Consider the following 26,677-nt stretch of genomic DNA (forward strand, 5'->3'; position numbering starts at 1 on the left):
AATTAAAAAGGCAAAGATTTGTAGTAAGCTTAATAAATTCATGTCTCCGCAGCTGGTCTAAATTCAGTGTCCACTGTTGTCATATCTTACCTGCTGCCTGGTTTCTTTGGACGATGTTAGATGGACAGGATGTGGGACAGGAGTGCAAATGAACTGAGGATATAACAAGATCAACAGTTTTTCCAATGTCAAGGACATGAATTGTGCTGAACATGATGTACAAAAAGAGAGAGGAATGTGGAATATAATTGACCCTTCGCTAAGCCACGCCACCCTTAGTTACTGTTGCTAAGTCCGAAAAACTGCCTGCACTGCCACTGTCTAGAACTGCAGTCCCCGGAGAAATATTGTCATATGTGCTGGAAAAAGCGATCTCAGAAAGAAGCAGACAGTTTTGCAGTTGCATTATACATCTGAATGTTGTATTCAGGCTGTCAAACTGACTCAAACGGACGTGAAAAAAAATGTAAGATAGAAGCTAAAATCTACCGATCACACAGTACAAGTGAACCACCACATCCCCCGACGATTGAGACAAAAGACAACGATATTAAGAATCAACAGTGTTCCTGTACATCATATTACAATCATTAAAAAGCAGAACAGTAGGACGTTACATTCAGTAGGAAGTTAGCTAGCGTTAGCTAACTACATTACATTAGGAACGATCCACAGCCAACATTTTTCTGGATTTATTTTAGGTTTTGGAAAGTGAATAAATCGTACTTATCAACCTCTCTGGGTAGCGACTGTAACTATTACAAGTGCCCCAGGAACAGTGTTTGACCATATCTTAGAAAAATACAGCCAAAAAAAGACTCTTTTTACATTAGAGTCAATGGAGCGCATCCATGAAAGTGTCGGACCTCAGTTAGAGCCAGTCCTATACTGTGCTGTGATTGGCCAGAGTATTTGGGCATGGCTTAGCGAAGGGTCAATTGGTTTTCTTATGCTTTCAAGTTTGGCTGAATGTGCATTACAGTCAAAATGAAACTTCACCTCTTCTTCACTTTCTTCCCCATGCATGTACACGTGAAATCCCCCTTCATCACTTTCACAGGGTGGCCTGGATGTGAGCTCATGTGAATTGGAGCATGCTGACTCCTGCTGATGATGGTGATCATTATTCCAAAGCCTGTCATCCTTCTGATGAGTGGAAACTAAACCCAGCTCGGGTATATTGGTCACCACGGGGGTTTGATTTCTCGGGAGCTGAGGGGACAGAAGGAGAAAACAACAAAAAAAATTAATGAATTCATTAATTAATTAATAAATAGCAGCCCCCTAGAAAACTCAAGGATCAAGCGAAACAATCTGCTACTCTTTTTTTTAAATTAAAGCGGATTGGAATCACAGAAAGCTGAAACATGATTTGAAAGGTACTAAATGTTATCAGTCTTACTGATTTTGGAGTGGTAATCTGCTGGATGAGGGACACACGGTCCTGAACTGGTTTGCTGAGGTTGACACAGCGAGCCTTCTCTCTAATAGGGCTTCTTGGATTGGAGACACATCCTGGTCAAGAAGGGATATGAAAGTCAGGCATCTACAATACCTTGAAGTACATAGGCTAAAAGAAAATGTGTCTGAACAGAACAGCTCTAAACCCACGTATTTGTCTTTAAATAGGGATTATTTAAAGCTCCAATGGAACTAACTTCATTTACTTTGATGAATAAATAACAAAACAATTTAACAAAAAAAGAGCAGAATAAAATAAATGATACAATATGTGTGGGGTACAGAAATTCCTTTTTTTAGAATAAATGACTTACTAGCCTCATGCCTGGGACTGCCTTTTTGAATGGAGTCAAATGGTAACTTTGTTCCTTCTGAGGGAAACCTGTTAGGGTAACATAGTTACACAAATGGGGATTAAAAACAACAACAAAACACTACCAAACATTATGACCCCAGAAATTAGAAAAAGTAGTTCAGGGTAGATTTTGCTTGTAGCATAATTCCAGTGATGTACATCATGTACCCAGGTGAGGTTATTGTACCTGATGTAATCATAGAGCTCGTGCCAGGAGCCTCCCTTGGGCACAGGAAATGACATGTCTCTGGGCATAGGACCTGTTCCCTGAGAAGAGGCCAGACCCATCAGCTTGGCTTCACTGAAGGAAACTCCTATTGAAAGATAAAATTGCACAAGTAGATGAGAAAAGTAAAGATGTCATAAATACACAAAGAGGACACTGTGTAGTCTATTCAGAAATCTGAAGGAGTCTGATTAGGCCTGACACAGAATGATAGATATGTGAAGAACATATTTCTCCTAATAAAGGATTTTAAGTGCTTTCAACATATTCTCAGTATACAATGTATTTTAACAAGCTACCAAAGGTCCCTGAATTGAGTGGTTTGAATAAGCAATGGTTTAAGATTAATAGGGCTCCAATAATTAAGCCATTTTCAAGTCTGTGATAGACTGAAGTTATCGAAGTGCCCTTTAAAAAAAGAGCACTGGTAAACTTTTGCATTTCTCTTATTATTCACCTCAGTAGAAAACCACCAGTGGTATTCACACATAGACATGAAGTGTACATATATAATGTATACTGTGCAGCCATAGTTTTAGACGGAAAGTAGACTTAGTTGGCTGAGTCTAACCTGGATCTAGCAGAAGGTCACTGGTAAACATGTTTTTCACTGTCATGTTGGCACAAAGCTTGATGCTCTTCACGTGACTGTAGCAGCGGTTGAGGTAGACCGATACGGTGTACTGCAGATCCAGCATCAGACAAGTCCAACGCACTGAAATAGGAGCTGGACCCACCAAACCTGGACCACAAAACATAAATCATGCATAATTATTTACATTATACTCAAGAAAAAGTCAGTGAACTATCAAAACAAATGCACACAAACAACGGCTCATCTTCACATAATTATGGATGCTTGTGTGTGCAGGTGTTTTACCATGTCTTGCGGATTTGGCTGTGCTTTCATAGACTGAATCCTTTGCAGCTCCGCACAGGAAAGGAAACTGAAGCCAGGTAGCTGTGGACTTGAACTCTTTGAACATGTTGGAAAAGGAAATACGGACCATCTGGCCCTCCTACACATCACAGCACAAAGAGGAAGAGGGAAATAAAATGTCTTCCTTAAAAAAACAAAACTATATTAACCAATCATGTACCACATGTACACCATACCATGTTTGTACATATTTTTGAAATGTCAAAGAATTACAAAAAATGTTAAAAAAGGCAGAGCTGTGGATTAGTCTCCTGATGGACTTTCAAAATAAACACCAGTCACATAAAAAAAAAGCATAGATATATCAATATTCTTGATTTCATCACACATATGCCCAGGATTATCCAGTAAAAATAAGGTTGGATACCTCAGCAGAAACATCCAGGTGAACCACAAAGTATTTGCCAGGGGTAGGTCTGAAGAGAAGGTAGAAGTAGCGCCCTGTCAGCCCCAGAGACTGATTGCTGTTTTTGGGTACCAGGATATAGCTGTTGGCAGGAACAGGACCCCTGATCTGGAACACTGAGCACTTCAGTGTCTTGTTCTGGGGGGGTTCATGGAAAGCCGACATAAAATAATCAGTAATAAGTAAGTAATAGTTTCAATAATAAGTTTGGTCTGGATACTTATAGTTGAAAAGTGATACTCCACCCAAAATCAATAACCCTGCCAAAGCTCGTTGAGGTGGACTAAGACAAAAGCTGTTTATTTAGCATATATGTTATTTAACATATTACTGTTTGGACATACTAAGCCTACAGATGGAGGGCAGATAAGAGGATTATCTTGAAGGATTGGTTTGAGTCTTAAGTCTTTATGGAGGGTTTGTTACTATTTTCCTGAATGGAATCTGGTCACTGTTGAAATCCTTTTTCAATCAAAGCTGCCGTACGACACACCTCCAAACTTTTAACAGCCAGCTTACCAGCCTACAGCGGTATTTAATATTCAAAATACAGTTTGGGGATAAAGTAAAACTTTAAATACCACAATTATAGTAGTATGAAGTTACCGTGTATGTTGACACATCTCCCTCTTTTGCCGACCTTTTCCAGTCTTCAACTCTGACATGTTTAAATATGTTGACATAAGGATGCTGCCAACCTGCATAGTCCAAAACAGGGTTCAGCAAACTTCACGGTTAATAACATTAACTGTTGCTGTATAATTTGACGTAACGTTATCAATAAAAGTTAGTTTATTTTACCTTTGGATGCCATTGAAGCCGAATATCACAAATGGGAAATCAACCTGTTGACCAACTTGTTAAAACTCGAGCAGCTAACCTAAGTGTACATTTAGATATGTTAGCTGTTAGCAAACAGACAGCTGAATCACAGAAGAAAGCTCCTTCTCCGTTTCCCAGAGGTCAAATAGACAAAACATATTGCTTCACATCATTATGAGCTGCGAGAGCATTTCCAGTTCTCCCGGGTACCAAATAAACACTAGTTTTGATTTGACATTAAGAGCTTAGTTATATCCTTCCCGCTCCAGCCTCCGCCGTTGCCAACGACAGCACGACGCTCATGACGTCTGTGCGTTGCTTTCCCTGGCGCTTCTGGGTAATGAAGTTCACAGAGCAAAAGGAATACCAAAGAAACTGTGGCATATGAGAGGAAAAAGCTATAAATTACTACCCAAGATATGTTGTAAAGAAGACACTGCATACAGTTCTGGTGTAGATTAACTATTTTTGTGACTTTCTGTTGACTACACTGTTTTGTTTACTAGCCGACTGTTCCTGTGATTGCCCATCCTGCATATCCTTCCATTACACAATAAAAAAGTCAATACAAGCAAATATCCTTATAATTTTTCTTATTTACATAAATAAGTCTTAAATTATCACATTCACATATTCATAATGTTACAACTTTTTTTTACATATTCGCAAAAACATGTGAATGCAAGACTGTTTTCAGTCTGAATCTATATTTGCAACATTTGGGAGTAACTCTACAGGGTCTTGAAGATGAATGAGGAAGGACACCTGCATTGCCACAGATGATTGTCCATTGTCATCCTGATCTCTGCGCTGCAGGCTGTTGTCTTTATTCACCACTGATGGACAGTGCGGCAAAGACTCATGGGGCTGTGAGGAGGTTGGCTGAACTTGACGTCTAAGATTCTGTGAACTCTCAAGAGTGGGTGAACCATCAGGCATTGCCCTCGTCGTCGTGGCGGAGGATCTGTTGCACTCTGGCACTGTGGCGATGGAGAAAGTTTCTACCCGAGAGTCAAGCACGGCTAGTCATTGTCCACAGCATACAGTCTCACTCTCTATCCTCCAGCTGCGTAATTTCCTCTTCAGCTCTGTCCTCACCTGCACCCAGAGTGGAGGTGAGCCATTTCAGAATGAGAATGACACATTTTCTGTCTGATTCTTGAAAATTATTTGGAAACTAAAACTATTATTCACCATAGTTTTGACTGTAGTGACTGCCAAGCAAGCAGCTAGCAAAGCTACAGCAAATTTAAAATTTAAAAATGGATGACTTAACAATACATTCTGTCTTTTTTATTATTTTAAGTCATCCTTACATGATCTGTCTGCAGTTCCCACCTGACAACTCTAAATGGGTTTCTTCAGAAAATGAATATAGATCATCCCATCACCAGGATTATTAACAATATAGTATGGTTTAAGCCACTATTTATACCTTTACATCTATGTAGCTTCATGTTTGTTATCTCTCAGATACTGTGACTGGTACATATGGCTAATCAATACCTTCTAGGGTAAAATGAAATGATAATATGAGATGAAACAACAAACCTCTTTATTGGCATAGCAATAGAGCACAGCCACCAGAAAGCCCTGCAGGGAGAATCCTGTTTAATTTAAGCAACGTGTATTATATTTACTATACCACATTACATGTTTAGACAGTTACATTGTCAGACATATCAGCAATAGCAAGCAATCAATCCAATTGAACCTACCTGAAATGAATTGAGAAAAAGGGTGAAGAAAACCTTAACGTAGCGCAGAATGCCTGTTGTTTGCTCATCTGTAGCAAAGATGAACACAATCTCATGAATCCCAAAGAGAGGGATGAGGGTAAGGGTTGCCTTGGCAAGCCTAACAAGACAAATAAAAGGGCAGAGCAATTTGTCATAGCACCATACAAATAGGTTTTTGTCAACATTAATTTTTCTGATTTTTGTTCCTCATCCTACTAAAATCCATCACTGCTTTTCTGTGCCAGACACATGGCCTTGGCTTGAAAAAAAATTGACAGAAAAGTCAAACAAATCTAATTTATCATCACTGAAAATATGCTGAGACAACTTGCCGAAGTTTGTAATCAGGATATCCACTCTGGTTGCGGTCTCGTAATTTGGAAAGTATGACCTTCAGGATCTTTATGAAAATTAGAAAGTTGATCTGTTGATCAGAAAATCTTATTATTTATTGTTGTATCATGCGAAAAACCCCCAAACATAATGCCATATATTACACGGAGGAGTCCAAAATGTCAGATGATGACACATGCGTGAATCAGCCTTACTAGTGAAGCAAAAAGAATTGGGAAACGAATGATCCACCAGTAGTTCATGTTCTCATTGACAGCCCAACACCTGAGAGGAAAAGGCAGATGTTACTATTTCTCCACTGCCTAAACTGGATCTGTCGGGGTAGGGGTCTACACATGAAGTGCTCACACACACTTACTCTTTGTTTTCTTTCAATAACTTCATCACGACCCAGGGAGCCACAAATACAAGTGGAGTTCCTAGGAAAAAGTCAGTAAAGACTGCAAGGTTAACTGCTTCGGGTGCAACTAAACAACTAAACAGGTGGGTGCTGTGTAAATGTTTCCATGGCATCCTACAGTGCTGTCAGATCAGCTGATTTGATGTGCAGCTGGCGCACTAGAAAGGGACAGAGGCGTGACAGTGTGAAACTTTCTACTGTTGCAATGGGCCTGCTTTTCAAATGTGAGCTGTTCTGTATCTCACTGTGTTGAGGTGCTCTTTTGAAAAAAGGGGAAAAAACCCTCCATAGATGCATGTTCATTTGGACACACAGGTAGAAAGAGATAGAACTTACCCCAGCCAAGACAGATGTAAGGTAAGTATTTGTTGTTATCGATGAACACTGAGGCAATAAGCACAGAGTACAAATGAATAGCCTCTCCAAAGAACCAATAGTGATTGGCCAGGACACAGTACTGCATCATCACCTGTGCTACCCTGCAGCCAATGGCAGCCTAGAGGAAACGGTCATTAAAAAAATCCCATATTACATAAGGCTTATGTTTAAACCTGCCTCATTAAAGTATCTGAATGTGTTAGCCTCCTCTATGTTATATACTTTTTAGTGGTGATCTACAACAAATACACAACAGTAAACCATCATCAGTACATTTCAAGACCTACCTGGTGACTGAGCATCTCTCTCACATCGGTCTGTTTGATGATTTCTCGTCCCCAGTGGCGTTCCAGCATGGTGTCCTTAACAATGACAGATACAGCTCGCAGGATGAGGGACAGGAAGAGGTTAGCATGAATGAGGTTCCTGGTGCAATGCAGTTTCCTGTCAGGGGACACAAAAGTACCAACATTTTTGACTTTAAATGTGTATTTTTTTTGTGGCTTTCTTATTTTCTCATCTTGGCCGGTTGTTATATGTCCTGTAAAGGCACATAATCTGCACATAATTTTTCTTAGATTTCTTTTGTATATTTCCATTGTTTGATCACCCTTTAATCACTCCACTTTTCTGTTTCATCACTGTGCATACTAAAAGTACAATTAGCCCCATGCAACAGTAAAACTGAGATCTGCTGATTCCGTTCAATATCTGATTACATAATCCCATCTTCTGTATCTGAATTAGTACTTAATGAATGATATGATATGAATGCTGAAGATCTCGACAATTATGGGGTATTTTATTTGATTTTAAAAATGCAGCGTGTTATCTTGCCTTATCTATTTGTCAAAGAGGGGGGACAGAGGAAAGAAATCAAGCAGACTCTTTACTATCATGTTTTGAGCAGCTTCATGAGGTATGTTTGACACACTGGTGACTAATACGACAAAAGAAAAAAGACAGCACATCTGTTAGACAGCTTACCTTAAGCTCAGGAGAATGACAAGAGCTGTTATGAGCGCAAAGAGGGACAAGGAATATCCGACAGTGTACAACATCCTAAAGCTCACCATCAGTTGTTTGATCCACAGCTATAAAAGACAAATCCACACCATTCATTTTTATGAAGTCAGAACTCATAAATTACTTCGCCAATATAACCTCAGATGACTGACTCTAAAAATAAGACAAGAGCTAAAGCATGACAATCTCAAGAATGTAACATTTGCAAATAACTGTTTCTGGGATTACCAGATGATTGTGGTTCAGATAGTGGAAGGAGGTGAGAGTTGAAATTCATAAACCCATCAGAAATATCCCGTTCACGCTCACAATCTTTCCACCATGAAGCCTTGAATGTCTAGTCATATTCTGATGTCAAACGCTGACATCAGAAAGTACTTTAGCTGCTAAATGCTCAACTATGTCCACCAGCTAGATGCTCATTTTGTCTTTCACATAACATGTAGTCATGTGATCAATTGTTGTTATAAAAATATTAATTATACCTGCTGAAGACTGATTTTTTCAAATTGGCTTTTGGTTTTATTGTCACTGACATGCTTTTAATATATATTTGACTTTTATTTCGTATTCAGGAATGAATTGTTTTTTTCATTTTTTGCAGCTACAAAGAACTTAAAAAAATGTACAATTCTATTAATAAATCCCTATACACCATGTCTCCATTTTATCATGATGACAATTTTCAGCTTTTTATTTGATCATTTTTTACACCTTTTCCCCAATTTGGGAATAAAAAGTTTGCCCTGTTGTCATAGCTCTGATATTTGTCTAATGTCTCCTTCAAAACTTGCAACAAAGAATTAATTCTTGCACTTCTTTTACAGTTGACAAATGCTGCTAATTGGCATTCAAACAATCACAGTTTTAACAGCGCTTGAACGCTAAACAAAATAAACTACCTCACTAGAGAATACACGTAATACAAACGTTTGAGCAGCAAGAAGTGCTCACGGGTGCAACAAATAAACCCCTGAGCTGGAGACATTTTGGTCTCCTTACCTCCTGTGATGTGACTTCTTTTTCCTCTTCACACTGAGTCTTGTCTCTCCACACCTGCCCGCTGTTCTCTCTCTCCCAGAGGCCGTCAGAGCCACACCGCCGACGCACAACACCCTGGGAAACTAGAGGAGAAACAGTATTTGAGTCCTTACCCCCTTATTCCTAATAAGAGTTACAGTGGGTTGAAGCCAATTACAGTATTTATTGGGCGGATGAAAATTACTTAGCCTAGACATGTTATCATTCTAGCATAAAGGGAGAAGAAAGTAGAGTACAAAACCCTTTTTAACACTTATTTTTTGTTTAAACTAACAAGAGGTAACATTTTAATCACTGAGCTTCAGAGGTGCTGGTAGGTGGATTTTGTTACGTGTGGATAGAGACTGAGTAACAGCTACCCCTATTTTAGTCTTTGTGCTAAGCTAAACTAACTGTCGCCTGACTGTAACGTCTTATTGAATGGAGAGATCTGAGAGTATTATCAAACTTCACAACTAACTCTTGGCAAGAAAGTGAGCATATTTCATGTCTTTAATGTCCAACTATTCATTTAAGTGACCCCCTATACAATATATGCTTTCCTATACTATAAATGTAAAATTTTGGGAAATTACAGCAAATTTCCACTTCATACGTATTCATTGAGATATTTTGCTGCGTATAGATGGAGCTATTCCCCTCACAACTATCCAACCAACATCACCACAAGTCAAAAGCATACTCAAATGGAAACTGATAGTTAGTTCTGTCAAAGATAGACTCAAAAGTTTGATTTACCTTTGTCATACCAGGGCAGGTAGAAAGGGCATGAGATATTGACCCCAGAGTCGGCAGGAGTATCTGGCCAGCAGGCGTATCTGTCAAATGTCCGGTTGCAGAACAAGCCCACTGCAATGGCAAAAAAAGTGAAAAGATTTCTGTTCCTTAACACAAAAAACACAGATGATCATTTTAGGAGCAAATCGATCTCTTTCCTTTCCTTTCCTTTCCCACCTCTTGCCATATCGCCTTTTGCACGATGACTCAATACTAAATTAATCTATTGTCTCCATACCTTGAAGGGGTGGCTCATTCTCTATCATTTTGACACAGTCTTCTTTATACTGGACCCACTTCCGATAAGTCTCCTCTAAGACTTTCCCGCTGGCCATCTCAAACTGTAAGGACATTTCCCAAAAAATACTTTAGACGTCGAACATTTCATTAAGTCGTCTTGGAAGACATTTCTGAAGATAGAAATGAGAAAGAGTTGTGGAGTTGGGTTACTTTACATTCATCCAAGAAAAATGATTAATATTGTATTTTACCAAAACTAACCTTTGGCAATCTAAGGAACAGCAAGCAGATCAAAGCAATAATGTCTTGTGTCCTGTTCATCACTGCGGACTTGTCCTTCCTTACTGGAAAGACTGAGAGGAGGAAAGAGAACAAAACAATTTCAGCTGCTGACATAAGTGTTGAGTATGGATTTGGAGCTCAGCCAATCATTCAAGGACTTCCAAAAGTCTGGATTGTGTCATCATCGTTGTTTCTACATCTGTGAGGGTCTGCTGTGGTGAAACTACAATCACGCTGCTGCAAATAATTGTGGGACAGCATTCTCTCCTTTCCTTTAGTAAAGGATGGTCCAGTGTACCCTATGCCCTTTAAGAAAGGAAGCAATTAAGCACCTTAGCGATTAGAAAATTCAACCCGCTCTTATAGCTGCCACTTAGATACTGTCACTCAGTTAGGGACCTTCCTAAGCAAAAAAGACTATTTGACTGCTACCATAAACTGCACGGTAACTTTGACTAGTCATTCCACATCTTAAACTCAGACTTAAGTTGAGCACAGAGAAACGTTGCTCCTTCAGCTTATGAAAACAGCCTGCTAGTGTCCAATTCTGATAAGGCCCTGCAGTGGAATAGCATTTATTAGCAAAGTGAGCTCAAAGACCCATGTCTCCCACCTCAGGCATAGCGCAGGATCCCACTGTGTTTCAGTGCTGCCAAAACACAAATTTAATTTCTCTCTCCTGATAGGTGGCATTGCCTGTGGCAGCTTACGAATGAGACCACATCAGGTTTAGTCTCTATTTGGTCGAGAAATTACCTCATGTGGAGTCACCCCCTAGTCCGTTTGACATGACGGCAGGAAAAATTATGTTACTAATTGTATCCCCAAAAAAATGTTTGAGTGGATGTTGATTATTTAAAGCCAGTGGTGTGTTACCGTAAGACAGACAAACAGGAATTTCACACCTAAAATGTCATGGCGGTGGGATATCCCTTTTAGATTGTGTAAGCCTTTAAACCTGGGCTTACTGAAGCAGCAGGTATAATGTGATTCACAGCAGTTATCGGTCTATTTGCTTCTAGTTGTGCAATGCAGATAGGTCCTTGGCAAGACTAATTGAAATGGTGCAGGAATACATTTCAGATTGGCTCCACAAATTGACCATTTACTTTTGTGCTTTATGCCTGGTTTGCAGGAATGTGTTTGTTGTTTTTCTTAGAAGTCACATGACCTGTCTCTCTTATAATGTGTTTTTTTCAATATCAGACACTTGAAAGTCCCATGCAGTTAATATAATACAGTTAATGAAATGCCTCAGTCTTAAATCATAAAGAAAAAGGAAACAACACTGTTAAGCAGAACAAGAAAATCCTGGTTGAGCATCTATAGCATGATTCTGAATTTTTTTCAAATCAATGACCCCTAAACTGACACAATTTAGACCACGGACCCACATTTGATAAGATTGTGTAAGATTGTGTCCCATTTTGTAACTTATGGATGGAATAATAGTGAAAATAAACTAATTCCGTTTTTGCTGGGACCCCCTGGATCCTCTTCAAGGACCCCTGGGGTCTACTTTGAGAACCACCGATCTATAGCACCCATCAGTAGCTGAACAGCATATAGAAGCCGTATAGACAGTTTATCTCAAAGCACTACCTTACTGATGGCGCATAGCAGTTCTGCGCTTATTTCACCTACTTCAAAACAGCATTGGAAGTATTGTAGCAGAGGCATCCCTTACATTCTGCACAAGAGAGGCTATAACCCTAACCTTTTAAAGATAATATAAATATAAAATATAATATAAATAGATACTAAAACATAGATGACATTAAAGAAAACATATTTTTCCAATGGCTATCATCTACATATGGACAGTACAGAAATAAATAAAAACAACGTTGTTAATAAATTTTTCTTACTTACAGAATGTTGATGACATTTCCCATAAAATGTAAAGTGTGTTTTGGTTAAAACCCCCTTCATTTTGGGACATCTTCTGCACAAAAGAGCTCTAGTAAAATACTTCTGAAAACGAAACTTGAGCGTGTCACTTACAGATAGAAAGGAGAAAGCTGCTCTCAGAGATGCGGTGTGGAGATGTCGCGTCCTGCGCGTCGCTGTATGACTGACGGACTGAACCTGCACAGAGCAGTTTGTCCTTGTTGCTCACCGTTAGCTCCATTGATGTTTATCATTACTGTCCGATGTTGAGTAACATCATAAGTAACATAAATAACATAAATAAGCAACTCCTCGTTACAGACTTCATAACGTAACTTATTGTTGTCCTCTAAATACAATAGTAAGTGGTGAGTTTTTGCTCTCTTTGCATACCGATTAGATGCCATGAGGGTCACAACAGCTTTTCTCAAGTTATTTTTCATTTGTCTTCTTTGCATTCAAGCACAGTCGGGAAAAAAAACTGCTTCTAAATGCACGACCTGCTTTAGAGGAGCAAAAGAAGGCAGCAACACATTTAAGTAGGCTACACTTTATGATTGTGAGAGGTTATGGCCATCCACGCCACAATCAACCACAGCCTTTTTTTATTTGATGGCTTTTTCCATTCTCAGGCTATCAGATCAAGTGTCCTGCCGAAAAGTGATGGTCGTGCCGAAAATCGGACGGCAATCAATCAGTTATTGACTGAACAGTTATTTCTTCCTCAAAATGACTAGATTTCATTCAAAAGAGTTATATTTGACATATTACAACTCGCCTAGTAGGGGAGAGCAGGGTATGTTGTCACACTTTTCACACTGTCTAACATTTACTGGGCACCTTCACAATGGTACAAATGTCATACCAAATGACAGAATGGAGTCTTGGGCAGAAGTTTTGTACTCATCACATCTTCATATCTTATCTCATTATGGAGCTGTAGACTGTTGAATAGAGAGTGTGCACTTGTGACAATTTGCCCCATCGGCAGGTAAGTTGTCACACTGCATTGGGTAAGTTGTCACACTGGATTATCAAACAGTTAGAAAGTGAATATTGATTTCAAATTGTAACCAGAACTACAAATGTAATCAATCATCAATCAAGCCTAGAGAATTTGGAAAATAAATAATTTAAATCAAAACACAAATGTTGGCAGAGCACACATGTATAACTTCTGAGCTAAACAGATGTGGTGTTTAGACACACTAATGTAACTAATTTTGCATTTCTGTATTTCTGTACAACGTACATATGTATCTGACAAATCATACATGTGTTTAGAGTCACAGTTCTGTCACAGAGAAATTGCCTTTGCTTGAGGTGCAAACATCGCAGGTCCATTTGTTGCATTTCACACACTTAAACCATGTCTTCTTTGGAATACTGTATGAAAATGGCTCCACATAGATGAGGCCAAAAGAGATTTCAGCCGCTTATGTCAAAATCCTTAGCTGTAATTCTGATTTATTTTTTCTTTTACTTCACCTGCCTACCTACCTCCACCTACTCTCTTTAATATTATGTCAGGTGGTGTACTGCCATTCTCTGTCTTCTGTTGATAATTTCCTTCCTTCCTTCAAAAACACATTCCTCTTTGCAATTACAAATAAATTACAAGCATATTTGTCTACTTCCCTTGTTGCCTAACTAAATTAATAACTGGATCATGTGGTGTGTGTGTGTGTGTGTTTGTATCTACTAACATACTACATGCCTATGGTATAAGACCGTGTATACTCTGCCATGAATTCAGTCTTATCCAGGCATATGGCTGCTGCTGTAAACTACAGTGTATAATATTCTATATACAGAATCATTTAATACTGATGTCAGAGGTACTTACACAATTTCATAATTTTTGAGCATGTTCTATATGTTTATTTGTACTGGGGCAAGAAATCACATGTGACGACTCGCCCAAAAGTCATCGAGACAACTTGCTCTAAACTGATGTGTGCTAATGTCAGCTAAATCTCAAGGTTAGCTTAACATAGCACTTCAGCTGAAGTATCAAAAGACACGTTATTGTCTCCTCTACTTTGTGCAAAGTTATCATTTTGAACATTCATACCTAATAAGGTTGGAATACATAAAATGTAAAGTGCAAATGTTTTACTTTTGAAGCAAAAAAATAATAAAATTGTGGTCACCTCAGATTAGAGTGACTGTGACCACATGTAAACAGGAAGTTGAACATAGAAAAATAAGTCACACAAAATGGCTATTTGATTTTTGACATAGAGCGTCTAGTGTTGGATTTATGAGCAGTGTGACAACTTACACATGAGACTGATGAGACACATGAGAATACTTTTAAATGGCCAAGACAACCCATAACATGCATTATTCCACCTGCCAAAAAGTGATGCATCTACTTATTCACTGAAAGGTTATTTCTGCCCTGAAATGTGTTATTTATAGGCCTATTCATGAGGGGTATATTTGACAGAATAGCTCACCAAGTAGTTTTATTTATTTATTTATTTACCTCTAAATACCTTTAAATGGCCAATACAACCAATAATATGTGGTATTATTTTATTATTAGTATCTTATTTAACGGCCCTGATGGTGTTGTCACGGGTTACTAGGCAGTTATTGGGAAGAAATCGACAACGCAAACTGTGGCTCAATTAAGGTATCAGTCCAATCATATGGCCGCTTTCTTCCCCCTCAAAGTTATTTATAATTAGTAGGCCTAGTTTATCAAATTGATTCTGGTGTTATTATAATTAGTAGTTTTCAAATGGACTCTGGTGTATAGGCTATTAGAACTGGTATATTCCCAAATGGACTCTGGTGTTTATTATAATTGGTAGTTTTCCAAATGGTTTCTGGTATATATTATAATTAGTAGTTTTTATATTGACTCCGGTCTATATTATAATTAGTAGTTGTTTTTTTTACCACAACTGTTTTGGCTGCCATCAAAGTGGCTGGGCTTACTAGGGGTGCGGAAAATAGTTGATTTTTAGATGCATCGCGATGCAGACTTGGACGATTATGAATCAATTCACAAATGTCAATAATCGATTAACTGGAGGTTAATTGATAACGTAATGTTGATGGAACGAAAAAGGTGGAACTCGAAAATGCGAAAGTGCAGTTCCGGCCTTGTTTTTGATGTGCACGCTACGGAGACATGTGGTTCTCCCTGTTTGGCACAGATAGGCAGCTGTCGATTGAATGACTGCCACTTCTAAACTTTCACATGATCAATAAAATCACTGCGCAACTTTAATGATTTTCACCCGCACACTGTGCAGCACGGTAGCTCTTAGCTGTCTCTGCTCATTCTTCAAAGGCGGCAGTTGAGCAAGCGGAGCAGAAGAAAATATGAGCACTAAGTTTCAGTCTGGCAGTAAATGTAATGTGTTGTTTCAGGAAAAGCCAAGATATGGCAATGTGACACGACGTCAAGGACCTACTATGCTATTCAAAACACACACTGAAAACACCTTTCATTGTATCTATTGTGCCGCATATTTCAGCACCATGGACAGAGAGCGGAGGTCTAATTGGCGTTAGATATTGGTAATTTTTTAAAACTTTACCGAAAATGAGGAAATGCATTGAATTACATGACAATTTCTAGTAGTTAACCAAGGGGTGATCCAAACACAGCTAAACAAGGCAAACACTGTCTGGTTTTCATATGCACTGGCAAAGTCCATTTCCACATACTTGGGGTATGTTATATCAAATGCCTGGATAACTATTAACCAGGCCTTAGTTCTCATCGCGTTAAATCGAGAGATGATAGGCAAAGAAGGTTCTCTGGTGCTGGTCACCCTCTTGCTGTCCAATGCTGAATTCCTTTACAAACCCAGTAAGTCATTTTGACACGTCTTGATTTTTCTGGTCCCTTTGGTAAAGGGGTATCGCCCAGAATGCCCATTTTTCTTGCAAATGTATTGGCTTCTCTTACTGTGCCATTCCACTCATCTTCCAACTGCTTTGCTTCCAGTTGGGCCTTTGTAATTTGAAGGAGCAATGCAGCTTTTGGAATTCTGAAGCTGCTCTGACAGTCTATGTGTTTTACCAAGAACTCCTTTAAGTGTGTGAACGTGAGTATGAAGGGGAATAATGACACTTCCATCTGAAGAGCAGCCGCGTCGGCTGATAGCACCAGAGGGTGCCATAGCTACCACTCCTTGCCATAGGCATGTGACACCTATGCTTCTTTGATGAAAATGTTGGAAAGGAGAATCGCAGGAATATGATGTGTATTGTCCCTGTGGCCCCCAATACACGCTGGGATTGCCAGAGAAGTGTTTGTTGACATATGACCTTGGCTCACAGAACTCGAGATGTATCATCAGTAAGACATCAGGGTCCTCCAGGGTTCTTACTTTGGGTCCACCTTTTTAATAGAATAATCCCACCAGCTGGCTGAAATCCAGAGGTTAATACCACCCAACACACACACAATCATTTTTAGCTTTGGGGTTGCCTGACATACTGATTCAAATGGAACAGTTCTAATTTTGAAGCATTTGAAACAACCAGACAGTGAAGCTCCCAGAACAAGACTGGATTTAAGATTTGATTGTCAAAAAATAAAACTGAAAAGTGAACACTGTGTAATTTTGTCACCTTTGTAGGCAAGATACATCCCAATTTCAGACAGAAACTATCTCACTCATACTTTATGCACACGCTGTGTTTGTTTATGTTTAAGTTAAGAATCGGATCCTCAGATGAAACCACATTTATAAACATAATAGACAGTTTGCAGTGATTGTGAAACCAAGGACAGGTTTCTCTTCTATCTTTGTTTACTGTCTGCCTTTAGAAATAATTTTACTCCCAGGATCTGGAGATTAATGTGGTTGAGGAGGGCTTGAGCACAACAAGTCTAAGGATTTTTTTGTAATGTCATTCTAGTTTTAATTTGTTTCTTTCATCCTCGGTCTGTTTCTGTGATGTCATTTCCCAGCACCTGACCTCTTTTGAGCTGAAAGCAGAAAGGGAGGCCAGCTGTAGAATATGTGGAGGAATCCAGGGATATGAGCGTAAGATTGTGTCTCACTGAGCTAGAATGGAGGCTAGAATTGGGGAAAACAGGTGCTGGATGAAAGATGAGAGACCTGAGAGCAAAGTGACAGTCTGGTTGGAGCCAGAATTGATGCTTGACAGCAACAGAATAGACATTTTCAGGGAGTGGGAAGGCCATTTCCCCATCATCCTTTCTAAATTCAAATATGGATATGTGACATAAATACTGTGAAATTTAAATTCAAACTGTGACTGAAAAGGCTGTTATGTCTTTCCATCCAGAGTAATCTACACTAACAATTTTCAGTACTTCCTAAAGCACAAATTGTCATGATCCTGTCTGTGTGTCTTGTTTGGGAGTCTGAGTTTAGTTCCATGTCCTTAGTTCATGTTTTGGTATTCATTCCTGGTCCTTGTTTGTATTATTGTGATTTGGTCTCCTGTGTACCTCTGTGTTCTAGTTCTGTGTTCTCGTTTAGGTTCTGGTTCTTTGTAACTTGTGTGTGTTTCTGTCTTCTTGGTTATTCACTCTGCCCCATGTCTGCGTGTCTAGTGTTCTCTCTGTTTCCCCCTGCTGTCTCTCTGCCTGCCTGCTTGTCTCTCTGTCTCTGCCTCGTTAGCCCTGATCCCGCTCACCTGTGTTGCTCCCGCCCCGCTCGTTAGTCCCTGTGTATATGTATGCCGGCTTGTCTCTCCAGTCTTTGTCACGTCCTTGCGTCTAAAGTTGAGTGTTCCTGCCTGTTCCTTTGTCTTCCTTGTTCTGGATTATTCCCTGTGTTTTGGATTGCCTTGTGTTCTGGACTACCTTTGTTGGACTTTGCCTCAAACTCCTTGTAAGCCTGTTTAAGTTAGTTTTTTGAACTAATAAACATTTTTGAACTGCAACCTCCTCGCCTTGCCCTTATCTGCATTTGGGTCCTCGCCCCAGTCTGCACTCAGCGCCCCAATCCGTGACACAAATACATAGATGTCCACAGTTTAATTGCATTTATGACATGAGACATGACATATACTAAGACTTTTTTAAATGTCCCTGCTGTCATGGGCTAACTGAAAGCAAAGCTGACTGAAAGAGCAACACTGAAAGTTGGACAAGACAACTGTATTTGTATAGACAACCTCATCTACAGGGTGAATCAAAGAGCTTTAGATAAAAGCTTCAGTTAAATTGAAAAATGGCATAATGACATTAAATGTATAAAATGTCAGACTAAAAGAAAAAGAAATACAAATTAGTATGGCAGGTTGAAAGCAACCCAAACTTCAACTAAAAGCAAATGCAAAAAGATACGTTTTTAGCAATGATTAAAAGTGTTTACGATCTCAGTTTTCTACAGATCCTGCAGCTGTTTTCAATCAAAAAAGCTCTAAAAAGCCACTGTACGTTACCTACTCTTCAAACACCAGACACACAAAGTCATTTTAGTTAAATAAGTAATAATGTATTGTAATAATGTATAATAAGGAGGAGAGGCTAGGGCTCAGGAGGTAGAGCAGGTTACCCGCTAATCGAAAGATCGGCAGTTCAATCACTGGCTCCTCCAGGCAGCATGTCAAAGTGTCCTTGGGCAAGATACTGAACCCCGAAATGCCCCTGATTGCTGTTCCATCAGTGTATGAATGTAAGAAAGTGTAAAAGTGCTTTGAGTGGTCGCAAAGACTAGAAAGGCGCTATACAAATACAGAGCATTTATTTTTATCGTAGGATATGACCTGTGCATCAACCTGTGTCAAATCCACTGCAGGGCGTGAAGTTTTACAGTTAAATTACAGTAGCTCCTGTAAAGAGGCATTCATGTGGATGAAGTCACAACATTTTCTTTTCAACACTCCATAAAACCCTGAGCAAAGGAACATAATTATCACCATCAGGAGCACAAGATGGGTCTATTTTTAAAAGTGGTCTCTCTTGTCATTCCAATCCACATCAGATTTATCATATATCAGATAGTTGTAGAGAACAAAACCGTGTCTACCTCACCTTTCACTCCCTGTGTGTTATTGTGTAAGTTTCTCTAAAGTTTGCTGGTATTTGGCTTTGCTCCATGTGTCCTTAAAAGTATTCAGCCCCTGTTATTTAAACCAGCAGCCTAATGCTAACATTAAGGTAGAAATGTTAGACGAGATTCCCTGTAGCTCTGATTATACAGTAGCTGTGGTAATTTCTTTTCTTTTGTATAGCAGCTCCTTTGTGTAACATAAGTACTCATGGAAAGACCTCAGTGATTTATAACATATCTTTCTCTTAAAAAAAAAGAAAGAGAAACAGATGTTAAAAAATATTTTTCTAAGATAGAAGCATAACATAATATTACTTGTTGCGACTTCAATCTAAAAATATTGCTAAATAAAATAAAGCACTGACCCTAGTCATCAGGAAGTTGCTGCAACTTAGCAAGGACAGGAGTCAGACAAACCTGCCGACTGGACATGTGGAGCAGGAGTCAGCCGGAAAAGGTTTGTACAGACATTCAAGCTCTTTATGCCACTTTTCCTCTAGCACCATGGTTAACATTTTTTGGTTTTGGGTGAAATGTTACATCTCAGGATGGAGTGTAGGCCTAATGACCGTTTATCATCAGGTCAAATCTTGCCCAGTAATTTAGTTTAGGAACAAGTCTAATCACTTTCTGAGCGGTCTCAGCTGTACGTTGTGTAAGTAGGATGGTGAACAGGGTAAAAATTATATCTGCATGTTAGCGTTGTCAGCGTGACAACAGGGTTTTTATTCCTGAGAACATTTGCAGCAGTCAACATTTCCAGCTCAGACATCTAAAAACACTTCTGCAAAACAAGAAGTGGTTGAATGTCAAACTCACTGCCAAGAGGCACATTGTTACCAACAAATTAGGGAGTGTAAACTGTGAAATAAACTGTGTGAGAAGGTATGCCACCAAGTAGCACTGTTCCAAAATGTTTGAGTGTGGAGGTCAGAGCGTCCATGGAGTTGTGCACATTCTCCCATCAACATTTTTCAACTTTTGACACGGTGGTGAAGGCATCTTTCAAACGGTGGTTTTTAAAACATCTCCTTTGCTGCCAGACCCGATGTTGCTTTTTGCCATGGATATCAATCAACGCTTTAACCACGGCTTCTTAAGCCACTTAATTACATTACCTCAACTCGAAGCAGGTGGCATCTGTGTTTTTCCTTGATGTTGCCTGTCAAGAGCGAAAACAAGCAGGCAGTCATAGGCAAACATGTGTGCCACACATCCAGTGGTTTGTCAGGAGGACCCGATTGATGAAAGGATCCATGCCACATTGAACAAACCTGTTTCTATGGTTTGATTATTAACTCTTCAGATTTATTTGTGCAAATAGAGCAAATGCACAGAATGACATCTTACTGTGCATTCAAACTAAACGCAAATTTAATCCTCGCGGGGGTTTTATCGCTGGACAACTGTCAAGTGTTCACACACAACGCGATAACGCGAATAAACACAACCTGCGATTTCAAAGTAAACATTTTGCTGTGATTAAATAGCAATAAATGAATCAAACTGATGCCAAAATAACATAATAATATGATGCAGATTTGTTAAACATAGGAATTCTAGCTTTGTCAGGTCTATCAGAAAGACAGCAGGACAACAACTTTTAAAATGTTTTCTGAATGGAGTCTGGATCAATCAGAGCTATGCTATGCTAACTTTTTCACAGTAAAGTACATTGATAGCTGGAATACATACACATATTTTCTGAATTCACCAGGTAGTTCAACTTCCTCGTTTATTTTCTCTAAGCAACGACAAGTTGCGTCCGGTTTATAAATATGAAGTAGCAGTCCAACAGAGCTCTGGGTGCCAACCAGCCAACAACAACATCGGAACCGGATATGCACGGAAGCTTGCTGCGGAGAAGCTCCAGTGAAAATAAATCAATGTTGTAATCCCAAGAACTAAAGTAAAAAGCTAATTTCATGAAAGCAGTTTACTCCGACCTCCTCCCGTGGGTAGACGGTGTAGCTGTCAGAGCACAATCCAGTCCGACTACGGGAGTTTATTTGTCCAAAAGCTGCAGCGCTGCTCTGTCCTTAACTTCTCCCCACAGCAGCTCTCAATCAGCCAGCAGCGTTTCACTTCAGCCTGGTCAGCCTGCGTTCGCTCAGCTTGGCCCTCTCCAAACAACGCTCTGAAGCCATCGGTGACGTCCGGACAATCTCAACGCTGATAGGCTATCGCTACTCAGCGTCATTTGCATTGACATTGTATGTAAAGCCACTGCCCCCAACGCTCGCTTCACTTTGGTCTGATAGCACCATTAATCAGGACAACTAAAGATAGACGCAGTTCCACTCTTTACTTATGGATGCTGAGTGTATTTCACATTAACAGAAAATGTCGTCTCTTATAGCAACTGATACTTCAATAATAATGTCATTATAAATATGTGAATATGTATTCAAAAACACAGTGAAACTAGTATAACAGTTACAGAGTGATAGCCAGTACTAATATACAGCTAACGTTTAATTAAATTACATAGTTTACATCTTTTGATAACACTGCATAATATTATTTCTCTGCTGCATGTGACCTCCCTCAGCAGAGGCTGTTCTTGGTCAGATGTCCACGACACAGCCTGGAGCGTTGGCTCTTATAGCATCAGATATGACTTTTGCCCCAGATTCTCCAATGCCATTTCCCTGCAAACTGCAAAAACAAACAAACAAACAGTTTCTCTGTGACAGAAACACACAATCAGAAACAGTAAAGTGTATGTATGTAAGAGAAAATATGTGAGATGCAAAAAAAAACCCTCACTTGATATATGTCAACTGGTGGTTTCCCTTCAAGGCCGTTGCAATGAATATGGCTCCATCCATACCCAGAGAGTTCTCCTGCAGACTGATGATACGGACAAACCAGTTTTTCTTAATCAAACGTCCAGTGATTTAAGTATAAAGTTTTTATTTTCACATGCAATAAACTAGATTTGGCTGAACATTTGTTCCTCAAACAAAGGAAGCCCAGTACAGTACAGTGCTAGAGTTCAAAAGTCACTGTTAGTTTACAAACATGGGGAATAAAGCTTGATTGTTGGTTGAGTAGATTAGTGAGAGACCGTGTTGGCTGTATCTGTTGTCAGACTTGTAAGAAGATTGCTACCTTATGATCAGTGATAAAAAAATGTTTGGCCAGACATACCATATCTAGAAAGTTGAATCTTAACAAAGTGAAATACATTTGAATTGGGAGACTGTAATCTTAAATAATACAAAATGCAAATGAATATGCCATTGCATTCAATGTCACGTGTCTGTTACAGATGCAATATAATACATCTTTTTTCAAATGTGTTCTCTGTGGCAAAGTAGGTCAAATAGACAGTATGAAACAAACTCAAGTAGTAATTAAGGTGTCCCTACTGTCAACAGCATTAATAGTTGATCAATGTTTTCCAAACTGAGCAAATATTTTGGTTAACATGGATCACAATATGCTACAGTCAGGACTTACTTCAACGACTTGAGGCTTCTGTTGCTTTTCAATGCGTTAGCCAGAGCCTTCGCTCCTTTCATCCCTACGGTGTTCCCACGTAAACTGAAAAAGTGGAAAATGTGCTAACATTAAGAACAAAACACAACAATAGGTTTACATAAATAACAACAATGACGTGTATCAACAACGAAAGATATACAAGAGGTTATTATTATATTAGATGATATACATTAGAGATAATATATATTATATATTTTAATAAGGCATTGTAAACCTCTGTATTTATTTATTTACTTGCTTGCTTAGTATTTATTATCTATTTATTTATTTTCTTGAATTATGGTCCCTTCTTGGTCCATGTATTGTTACCTGTTTATTTGCTGCTTTGCTCTGGTGCCCAAATGCTTATATGTTGTCATTGACAGGGTTTTTGAATGTTGATTGATCGTAGTTGTTGTTTGGGGACAGGGATCAATAAAGTTGTTTGAATTGAATTAAAAGGAGTCAGAGACACGACTGAATACTGAGGAGAACTCTTTTTGAACCAGATATGTCTCTCGCTTTATGCCTCTTCCTTTTAGTGTTGTAATAACACAGGGTGAAATCTTAAAAATTGGTCCTTCACCAGGACTGGGGAATTCACAATAAGCTCCCTTGTGTTTGCATAATGGAAGAAATTGTAGCGGTTCACAAAGAGTCACACCCCTCTTCTGGCTTAGGTTCTGCTCTACCAGCCTTCAGCTCACAATGTGGCTTCTTTTGTTCTTATGTTTGAAAACCTGAAACATGATACAAAGTATTTCATTGTCTTTTTTTCCTATTGTTATTACCTAAATACTGAAATACATTTTAATTTCAATCCTATTTAACTTTCCATTATGATTGAAAGAAACCCTATATAAGAAAATAGCTTGCCAGGCCAAGGCTGGTGCTCTAAGCGTAGTACAGAAAATGATGTTGGTCTCAAACAAACACCCGTGCAGCTTTGCCATAACCACAATCAGGCAAGTTAAATTGAATGCTAGCTGTGTCAGGCTTAAATAGGCAAACAAATTCACATCCCAGTAACAGGCCATTTCCTTCTATTACTCTATCTGAAAAACATTTGCATCAGATTTTGATTGGTTAGACCTGGATGTTTTATGCAGAAGCATTTACTGAATCTTGATCAAGGAGAACAGAGATCAGCAATACAAGTGAATCACTGTGTATTGCCACCCAATTCTGAAGGATGCTTTCAGGCGGGGAGTATTTAACCCTTATTAGACTTTTTGAGATTCACCGTGTGTCCAAGTATGGTTATTCTTCACCTAGCTATATATGTGTAAAGATGCTATTGGGTTTTGGATCCTAAACAAGAAACTATGCTTACCTAAGTCATGTTGCATGTCACTTAGGTCACATACAGAGCATTATTTTTAAGGGGAGACGGAGAGTTTTAGCCTGAAGAAGGAAAATTCCTCACACTACTGAGGAACAAGACTGACCTTTAAATTGAAATTGCATGATGACTGTTATTCAGTATAAGGCTGAATGTCAAATAACAAAGGAACAGTCAGACACAGAGAGCGAAGTTAGACTCACTCTAATGTTTGCAGGGTTTGGTTGGTCATTAGAGCCTCTGCCAATGCAATGGCACCGGTTGTGCCTGCTGAGACTCCCTGAAGACTAAAGCGACAGCACACAGAACAGTGAACCCATGAGAAAAATGTGAATAGTAAACAACAAAAAAGACTCTGTTCAATCAAAACTTTTATGTGAATGTATATTTATATGTATATGCATAAAAACTGACTTCTGTCATCACTTTTCATCTATTTGGACTTCATAATAATAATATTCAGCAATCACTGTACACAATTGCAATGCCTACCATAATGTACATAGAGATGCGTTGTTTTTCAGGGCTTCAGCAAGAAAAATGACGCCTTCATTCCCAATAGCATTCTCCTGTAGACTGCAGCACAAGATGCAGACACAAGCATACAGACACAGTGACCGTTAGTAATAACAATACAACCCAGTGATTGAAATGTCACATAACTGTTTAGCAGTTGATAAGACCACGGTCAATCCTGTAGCCATTTGCTCACAGTAATGCGGTTCCTTAACAGAGTACAGCTTTCTCATTATTTTATTAATTTAATTACAGAGAAAAGAAGTGAGTGAAATGAGGCCAACATTGTCAGAAATCAGAACTATTGTCCTTACTCCAAGAGCTGCATTGTGGCATTGGAGTGGAGAGCATGGGCCAGAGCTTTAGTGGCAGAGGACTTGATGAAATTCCACTGGAGACTGAAAAGAGAAAGAGAGGCACATACGGTCAACTATGAGGCAAAAACTGCATATGTTATTTTTTATATGTCACAAGCTTTAACAATAAATGTAAGTATACATTAATGATAAAAGTATTGTGTTCTCTTGTGATCTTTAAACCTGCATTAATGGATTTTTTTCGACCTCATGGGGGCAGAACAACAAGCTGCAAATTATGACCTTTTAAATCTGATAAGGTAAAAACGTGTTAGCAAAGAGAGGCTTGTTTACATATCGAGTAAGGTACAGCAAATAGCTTTCACTTGAAGTTATGTTTCAGACAAAAATAGGTTTAACATATTAAAATGATAATTTTTCTGTTTTTGGTTTCCACAAATTCTTAAAAAAAAAAAAAAACCCATCTGGTTCTTTAACTTCTAAATGTTCCACTATGTTCACTAGCTAATTGCTAAGTTTAGCTGTCTGGTGGCAGGAAGCATAAAGTGGGTTGTCAGCGCTTCTTTTAAAAACTGAAAACAGTTGCCTGAAGTGGTTAAAAACAACACTGATGAGAGCGGTGAGAGAACTCCAAACTAGTAAACTTTCTGTAAAACAAAAACAGTAAGTTAAAGAGGCTAAAACACTAAGTAGGATCTGCAGAGTAGCATGATATTTCTCTGTGGATTCATTAGTACAAGCGTCCCCTATGACAAAATGAACTGAATTTGCTGCGCATGCGCAAACATACTCTAATTAATGTAAATGGTGTGCCACAACTTAACATACAACAAATCTTAATAGCCACCTCAAACATCCTCTAGAAAAAATGCAGCAGGTATTTAAGAAATACGCAGTCAGGGATGTGATTTTCCAACCTGCGCGATGTACACAATAAATGTACAGCTGAGATGATGAGGCTTCAGCTAGGGACAACCATATTTTGACATACTGAAAATACATCCAGACATATACACTCACCTAAAGGATTATTAGGAACACCACACTAATACTGTGTTTGACCCCCTTTCGAATTCAGAACTGCCTTAATTCTACGTGGCATTGATTCAACAAGGTGCTGAAAGCATTCTTTAGAAATGTTGGCCCATATTGATAGGATAGCATCTTGCAGTTGATGGAGATTTGTGGGATGCACATCCAGGGCACGAAGCTCCCGTTCCACCACATCCCAAAGATGCTCTATTGGGTTGAGATCTGGTGACTGTGGGGGCCATTTTAGTACAGTGAACTCATTGTCATGTTCAAGAAACCAATTTGAAATGATTCGAGCTTTGTGACATGGTGCATTATCCTGCTGGAAGTAGCCATCAGAGGATGGGTACATGGTGGCCATAAAGGGATGGACATGGTCAGAAACAATGCTCAGGTAGGCCGTGGCATTTAAACGATGCCCAATTGGCACTAAGGGGCCTAAAGTGTGCCAAGAAAACATCCCCCACACCATTACACCACCACCAGCAGCCTGCACAGTGGTAACAATGCATGATGGATCCATGTTCTCATTCTGTTTACGCCAAATTCTGACTCTACCATCTGAATGTCTCAACAGAAATCGAGACTCATCAGACCAGGCAACATTTTTCCAGTCTTCAACTGTCCAATTTTGGTGAGCTCTTGC

General features: G+C 39.1%; 3 protein-coding genes across 7 annotated transcripts in view; all 3 read right to left on the reverse strand.

Annotated features, from left to right (window-relative positions):
- Nucleotides 1–4,498, reverse strand: part of wdr90 (WD repeat domain 90) — a 28,240-nt gene extending 23,742 nt beyond the window's left edge. Inside the window, exons 1-10 of the mRNA XM_046068496.1 lie at nucleotides 4,190–4,498; nucleotides 3,995–4,086; nucleotides 3,350–3,526; nucleotides 2,923–3,061; nucleotides 2,614–2,784; nucleotides 2,004–2,130; nucleotides 1,776–1,843; nucleotides 1,403–1,515; nucleotides 1,000–1,212; nucleotides 91–153 (exon numbers count right to left, since the gene is read on the reverse strand). Of these exons, the coding sequence (XP_045924452.1) occupies nucleotides 91–153; nucleotides 1,000–1,212; nucleotides 1,403–1,515; nucleotides 1,776–1,843; nucleotides 2,004–2,130; nucleotides 2,614–2,784; nucleotides 2,923–3,061; nucleotides 3,350–3,526; nucleotides 3,995–4,086; nucleotides 4,190–4,202 (1,176 nt within the window). The 5' untranslated portion in view covers nucleotides 4,203–4,498. The remainder of the gene's footprint in view (nucleotides 1–90; nucleotides 154–999; nucleotides 1,213–1,402; nucleotides 1,516–1,775; nucleotides 1,844–2,003; nucleotides 2,131–2,613; nucleotides 2,785–2,922; nucleotides 3,062–3,349; nucleotides 3,527–3,994; nucleotides 4,087–4,189) is intronic.
- Nucleotides 4,499–4,864: 366 nt separating this feature from the next.
- Nucleotides 4,865–20,775, reverse strand: LOC123982694 (glucagon receptor-like). Of its 5 annotated transcripts, none has more exons than XM_046068445.1 (14): nucleotides 20,457–20,775; nucleotides 10,427–10,518; nucleotides 10,164–10,266; nucleotides 9,887–9,997; nucleotides 9,110–9,231; nucleotides 8,069–8,175; nucleotides 7,369–7,525; nucleotides 7,040–7,199; nucleotides 6,662–6,722; nucleotides 6,498–6,567; nucleotides 6,282–6,373; nucleotides 5,929–6,067; nucleotides 5,762–5,817; nucleotides 4,865–5,308 (listed from the first exon to the last, which is right to left on the reverse strand). In XM_046068445.1, exons 2-14 carry the CDS (start codon nucleotides 10,484–10,486, stop codon nucleotides 5,305–5,307), a joined length of 1,242 nt encoding a protein of 413 aa, XP_045924401.1. In that variant the 5' UTR covers nucleotides 10,487–10,518; nucleotides 20,457–20,775; the 3' UTR covers nucleotides 4,865–5,304. The 5 variants fall into 5 exon arrangements, with proteins under 5 accessions (XP_045924401.1, XP_045924398.1, XP_045924399.1 ...); XM_046068442.1 differs by having other exon boundaries at nucleotides 4,866–5,308; nucleotides 5,762–5,803; XM_046068443.1 differs by lacking the exon at nucleotides 20,457–20,775 and adding an exon at nucleotides 19,704–19,907 and having other exon boundaries at nucleotides 4,866–5,308; nucleotides 5,762–5,803.
- A 280-nt stretch (nucleotides 20,776–21,055) lies between these two features.
- The window catches only part of nlrc3 (NLR family, CARD domain containing 3), an 18,858-nt gene continuing 13,236 nt past the window's right edge, over nucleotides 21,056–26,677 (reverse strand). Inside the window, exons 14-19 of the mRNA XM_046068441.1 lie at nucleotides 24,997–25,080; nucleotides 24,659–24,742; nucleotides 24,370–24,453; nucleotides 22,804–22,887; nucleotides 22,108–22,191; nucleotides 21,056–21,996 (exon numbers count right to left, since the gene is read on the reverse strand). Of these exons, the coding sequence (XP_045924397.1) occupies nucleotides 21,906–21,996; nucleotides 22,108–22,191; nucleotides 22,804–22,887; nucleotides 24,370–24,453; nucleotides 24,659–24,742; nucleotides 24,997–25,080 (511 nt within the window). The 3' untranslated portion in view covers nucleotides 21,056–21,905. The remainder of the gene's footprint in view (nucleotides 21,997–22,107; nucleotides 22,192–22,803; nucleotides 22,888–24,369; nucleotides 24,454–24,658; nucleotides 24,743–24,996; nucleotides 25,081–26,677) is intronic.

The sequence above is a fragment of the Micropterus dolomieu genome, linkage group LG14, assembly GCF_021292245.1.
Source record: "Micropterus dolomieu isolate WLL.071019.BEF.003 ecotype Adirondacks linkage group LG14, ASM2129224v1, whole genome shotgun sequence".
Lineage (NCBI taxonomy): Eukaryota > Metazoa > Chordata > Actinopteri > Centrarchiformes > Centrarchidae > Micropterus > Micropterus dolomieu.